Source organism: Gastrolobium bilobum, unplaced genomic scaffold, assembly GCF_033153095.1.
Source record: "Gastrolobium bilobum isolate Gb01-03AN ecotype WA unplaced genomic scaffold, APGP_CSIRO_Gbil_v1 utg433, whole genome shotgun sequence".
In the NCBI taxonomy this organism is placed as follows: domain Eukaryota; kingdom Viridiplantae; phylum Streptophyta; class Magnoliopsida; order Fabales; family Fabaceae; genus Gastrolobium; species Gastrolobium bilobum.
In genome coordinates, this window is record NW_026898678.1 from 36,155 (window position 1) to 42,011 (window position 5,857).

At 34.9% G+C, this 5,857-nt stretch overlaps 1 protein-coding gene across 1 annotated transcript; it reads left to right on the plus strand.

The window, feature by feature from the left end:
• Window positions 1-518: 518 nt before the first annotated feature.
• LOC133318247 (cytochrome P450 71D8-like) lies at window positions 519-2,679 on the plus strand. Its single transcript, XM_061520242.1, has 2 exons — window positions 519-1,424; window positions 1,955-2,679. The coding sequence occupies exons 1-2, from the start codon at window positions 519-521 to the stop codon at window positions 2,564-2,566; spliced, it is 1,518 nt and encodes a 505-aa protein (XP_061376226.1). The 3' UTR covers window positions 2,567-2,679.
• Window positions 2,680-5,857: the final 3,178 nt, after the last annotated feature.

Below are 5,857 nucleotides of genomic sequence, written 5' to 3' on the forward strand. Positions count from 1 at the left end.
TACTGCCAATTAATTTTACCGTTAGATCGATTATGTTGATCCAACGATTATATTTATTTTCATCTTTGTATGGTTATGATTCCTTATATTTAATACTTTATATTTATTTTCACTTTTGTATGTTATGATTTCCTATATTTAATGCTTTTACAATAAATATGGGGAATCATAACCATACAAAAATAGAAATAAATATAAGGGATCAACAAAATTGATCTAATTGTGAAATTGATCGGTAGTCACGTCACTAATTGATTGTTATAATATGTTACCTTTTCTCTCGTAAGTTTAAGTGAAAACACTGAATTTTTACATTTTTTTATTTAACGTTTTGTAAAAACAAATCTCACAAAAAAAAAAAAACCTACCTAGCTAGTTAATATCATGGACTGGTTCAATTCTTCGCATCGGGTATAAACCATTGTCCTCGTAGATTCAAGATTCTATAAATAAGAACCAGCACCTCAGCAAAATATATAGACACTTGAGAGTAAAGAGTTGAGTCTCCCCTTAATGCCATGGAAGCTCAACTTCCCTTCGTTGTTATTCCATTCTTTTTTTTCTTGCTTTTCCATTGGCTTGCAAAATATTACAAGCCAAAGTCAAGTCTCGCTCACAAACTGCCCCCAGGCCCAACGAAGTTACCTCTCATTGGTAACCTGCATCAACTAGCACTTGCAGGTTCACTTCCACATCATGCTCTCCGAAAACTTTCCCATAAATATGGACCTCTTATGCACCTACAACTTGGTGAAATTCCTTTAGTGGTTGTATCCTCCCCCAGGTTGGCCAAGGAGATTATGAAAACCCATGATATTGCTTTTGTGAATAGGCCGCAACTTCTTGCTCCTCAAATTTTGGCCTATGGATCAACGGATATTGCTTTTGCTCCATATGGTGATTACTGGAGACAAATGAGGAAAATATGTACGATGGAGCTTCTAAGTGCCAAGAGGGTTCAGTCTTTCTCTTATGTTAGAGAAGATGAGACAGCAAAATTCATACAATCAATTCGGTCATCCGCAGGCTCAACAATCAATCTTACTAGTAGAATTTTCTCGTTGGTAAGTTCTTCTGTTTCAAGGGCAGCCTTTGGTAACAAATCTAAGGACCAAGATGAGTTTGTATCTTTGGTCAGAGAATCAATAGCACTGAATGGAGGATTTGAATTGAATGATTTGTTTCCTTCAATGAAACCTCTACATATACTAACTGGGTTGAAGCCCAAATTGGAGAAGATTCACAAGCGAGCAGACCAAATCTTAGAAAACATTGTCACAATGCATCAAGAAAAGCAAGCAAGAGCAAAAGAAGTCAAGGGTGATGCAAAGCAGGAAGATCTTGTTGATGTTCTTTTGAGAATCCAACAAAGTTGCAGCCTTGAGATCCAAATAACAACCAGAAACATCAAAGCTGTAATTTGGGTCAGTAAACATGCCACAAAGCTCTTTTTTATTTTATTTTTTTATTTTTTTCAATTGTAGCTGAAACTGGTCTAACTATTCCTCTTTAATTTCCTACAAATTTTCCCTTTAACCACATCACAAAATTAAGGGCAGAACTATTCGCACCCCACGTAAATATTTCTTAAAAAAAAAAACACCTCTTAATATGTCCACAAGCAACAACTGTTAATACACGTTGACAACTTCTGAGATGTCCGGATATATAGTATTTAAACTAATCATATAGTTACAACATTTGAAAATTTACTATCATCTAATATCATGAGTTGCTGATGATTTTAATAAACAAACCCATGTATTATTTGATATGGGTAAGGATTCGTTTATAAATTTTTTTTAAATTTTTTTAAAAATTACACTATGTATTCTCGGAATTAGATAGTGTAACTTGTAAATAAAAAATTTGTAAATATAACCCTCTCCATTTAATATTAGGTAAACTTATTTGATAGTTGTTTAACTTGAAATTATATCAATTGTTAATCCAGGACGTTTTCGCCGCTGGAACTGATACTTCATCAACAACAATAGAGTGGGCTATGTCAGAAATGATGAAAAACCCGAGAGTGAGGGAGAAGGCACAAGCTGAATTAAGACAAGCATTCAGAGGAAAGGACACAATCATTGAAACTGATCTAGAGGAACTTAGTTACTTAAAGTCAGTGATCAAAGAGACATTGAGGTTACACCCACCTTCTCCTTTGTTGATCCCAAGAGAATGCACAGAATTTACCAACATTGAAGGGTATGACATACCGGTAAAGACTAAAGTCATGATAAACGCATGGGCACTTGGAAGAGATCCCGGATATTGGTCTAATGCTGATAAGTTTATGCCAGAGAGGTTCGATGGCAGTTCCATTGATTTCAAAGGGAATAACTTTGAGTATATTCCATTTGGGGCAGGAAGGAGAATGTGCCCTGGCATGTCGTTTGGTTTAGCTAGCGTTGTGCTTCCTCTGGCTCTCTTACTCTATCACTTTAACTGGGAACTCCCAAATCGGATGAAACCTGAGGATTTTGATATGACTGAACACTTTGGAATGGCGGTTGGAAGGGAAAGCGGGTTGTGTTTGATTCCTACTGTTTATGATCTCTAACTTCACCATGCTCATATATAGTATCCGTTGATATCGACCGCACATTTTGGGGAGTCATGTTTCATGTAATTTATAAATAAAATTAAGCCTCATAATAATCATCGTATGTACTCTTTAAGAAATAGAAATAAATGCTAAATTCTCCCTTTGTTAAAAATCTGTGTGTGTTATAGCCACAAGTAATTGAAAGCAATTTTATTTTTCTCAACCCAGCATTGATTACTGAGAATTGAAAAACAAGCATTATCTTCGAAGTTGGTAAAATTTTCTCGCCAAAATTTGGATGGTTAGATTTCCAAAATAAAAAATAAAAAAATCTAACCATCCAAAAAATTTTATATCACATTTTATTTTATTACTTGAGTTACAAAATTATTATTTTTGTGTTATTAAATTCGAGTCCTTGACTCTGCTGGGTTAATCCAAAAACTGGTGAATCGGTGACCTAATCGGTTCGAGTTAATTAACAGATCGGCCATGCAATAGATTCATTGACAATCGGTTTAACCCTGCAGGTTTTTGCCAAAACCGATGACTCAATCAGTTTTTGTTAACTCAATTGGGTCATGCATATTTTTATTTAAAAATAAATTAAAGCAAAATAATGTCATTTTTTAAGCAACCACCAAATGTAAAACCTCTAAATTGCAATGCACCATTTTCAATTCACAAATACGCATAAGAATCACACAAAAAATAAAACACGATTAAACATTTGAAGTTAAGAAAAAATGAAATTGAAATGAAAGTAAAAATCCTATGTAATATGGATTGAAATTTGAAAGTGTAGAAGACAAGGACGAGAGCTAACTTGAAATTTGAAAAGTGATATTAGTTTTTTTTTTTAACAAATTTTTTTTTTTGTACTTAGGGAGGGCCTAAATTTGAAAAAATAAAACATAAAGATGTAAGAGTTCTATAGTTATTAAAAAACAAGTAAATCTCCATCCAGTAAACTGATCATTTGAGAAGGAGCTGAATACCAAGGTCTTATTTCTCAAACCAATCTTGTATTTGTTGCCATATATAATTTTAAATAATTATGGATAGAAATAATTATGTATGTTGTTAGACAACATAGAAGTTACTATAAAAGAATTTGATTATAGAATATAAATTTGTATATATCTATCCGGATCATGCAATTTAATTAGTGATCCACTGGTTGAAACAGTAACCCATGACAAGATAACCCAACCGAGTCGATGAAATATAGATGTTAATAACATTGCCTTGAAGTTGATTTATAGCTGTCAAGAACCTGATTCCTATTTTCGTTTGAAATATAGAAATTAAACATTTTATTATAAGAATGAGGAAGGTAGGAATCAAATTCTAGATTCCTTAAATAGTAGAAGCATTGATTCCATGTAAAGTATCATGTTTTATAGGATTGTATTGGCTCTTGTTAGTAAACTAATTTTGATCCCTTAAATAGGGTAAAAAAGAAGGAAACTAACAAATAAACTTAACATTTTGAACTATGGGATACCCTTGAAACTTCTATGCATGAAAATGGTAATTTAAGTACTTTATGTTAAAAATTTAAATGAGTGTAATATGAGTGTGAATGAAAAAATATCACATTATATATGAATGAATATATAATGTGAGGATTATTTAAAGTGGAATCACCTGCAAATCTAATTAATATCTTTGAAGTTTAAAATTTACACATAATTATAATGCACCACTTGTGTGATTCCTCGATGAGTCCATCAATTGTATCTCCTTGAAGAAATGGTTTCTCCATACGTTTGGCTTATGGCTTTATTTAATGGTGGGAAATACAATAGTCAAAACATTAAAACGGTAATTTAGTCAAATATAATCATATTTTCTAACATTAAAGACTTTTTAGTTTTAGGTTCCTTGGATTTTCTTGCTAAAAAATTATTATTTGTCGGTCACATAAGCCTAGTTTACTGTGCTAGCCTCTAAGGCCCATTAAAGTGTATAATATTAAAGAGGTTATACCTCTACACCCATAAACTTTGTGATCTTGTGGGCCCTCTTTCATCATATTCAGGTGAACTGGAGGTGTTACATATGCATCCTGATGTGGAAGGCGGCCAAGTCTAAGAAGGCTGAATTGCCTTTTGCATCCCCGGTGCAAAAGATTTTGCACAGATTTAGTGTGCCTATGGCAACTGAGCCGCTGAAGACAGCCACAGGATGGAATGCCATATTTGGTGAGCGTCTCCTGAAATAATGTGGGATCCTGTAGAGCCGAGCGGGTGTGTGGTACTGGAAGAGGGCACCTGAACCACCTGCGATCCCCCTTCACCACGATGCTGAGATGGAGGATGCACTTGTTGGTGATGTATTTTGGGTTATTTTGCACTAAGGTTTATTTTTTACGTAACGTAATTTTAATATTTAATGTTCATGATGTTGATACAGGCCTTGATGACGATGATGGTGGCACTGTTGCTGCTGATGATGCACCTGCACTTCCCACCCGTATCCGGCGACCACTAGCTCCTCCATCTCTTGAGGGTGGATGGACAGTTCTTGAGGGTGGATGGACACTTGATCATGTCATGACATCCATGTATAGCCTGACATATGGCCTTGACTCCTTGACCAGTGAGTTGAGGGGCTTTAGACAGAGCACAAGCAAGTGGCGGACCCAGATTGGCAGCAGGGTGACACGCCTGGAGGCTGGCTACAGACAGGGTGCCCACACTGGTGAGGAGGCTGATGCTATTGTTGAGGATGACGATGATGAGGAGGAGGACGATGATGATAGGGAGGAGACACAATTGGATTCCAGCCAGTAGGGTTTACCTTTTTTGGATATATTTTGGGTTAGTCAGGATGTATTGAGCCCATTTTTGGATGTATAGGGTTGTTTCATGGATGTACACCTTTTGTACTTGGATGTCCACCTTTTGAATGAAATACATATTTCAGATTGATTATTTTGCATTGTTATTGTATTTTGTATATGTACTTAAGAATGAGGAAATCTTTTACTAAAATGCAAGATTTGTGAAGTCCAACTAAATTTTGTGCGTAGATTAGTGCACTTCGTCCTACCTGCATCCCGTATCTACCCAATTAATCCATCCCCAAGTCATATTGTATGTTGCCTGTAAGAACCCGCACCGTTAATTAAGGAATTTAATTAATTAATTATGCAAAAATAGGAAATGATTCCATAATTGACCCTAATAATTATTATAAGGCTTATATAAATATAGTAAGTGGTTAATTATACTGAAAGTCGCTTTTCGGAAGAAAAGTGCAGATACCGGTTCTGCTAGTCGGTATAAATGCGTACTGAAA

Coding starts and splice junctions, on each gene's coding strand:
- LOC133318247 (XM_061520242.1), top strand. CDS start 519: ATGGAAGCTCAACTTCCCTTCGTTGTTATTCCATTCTTTTTTTTCTTG. Junction 1,425..1,954: donor ACATCAAAGCTGTAATTTGG/GTCAGTAAACAT, acceptor TTGTTAATCCAG/GACGTTTTCGCCGCTGGAAC.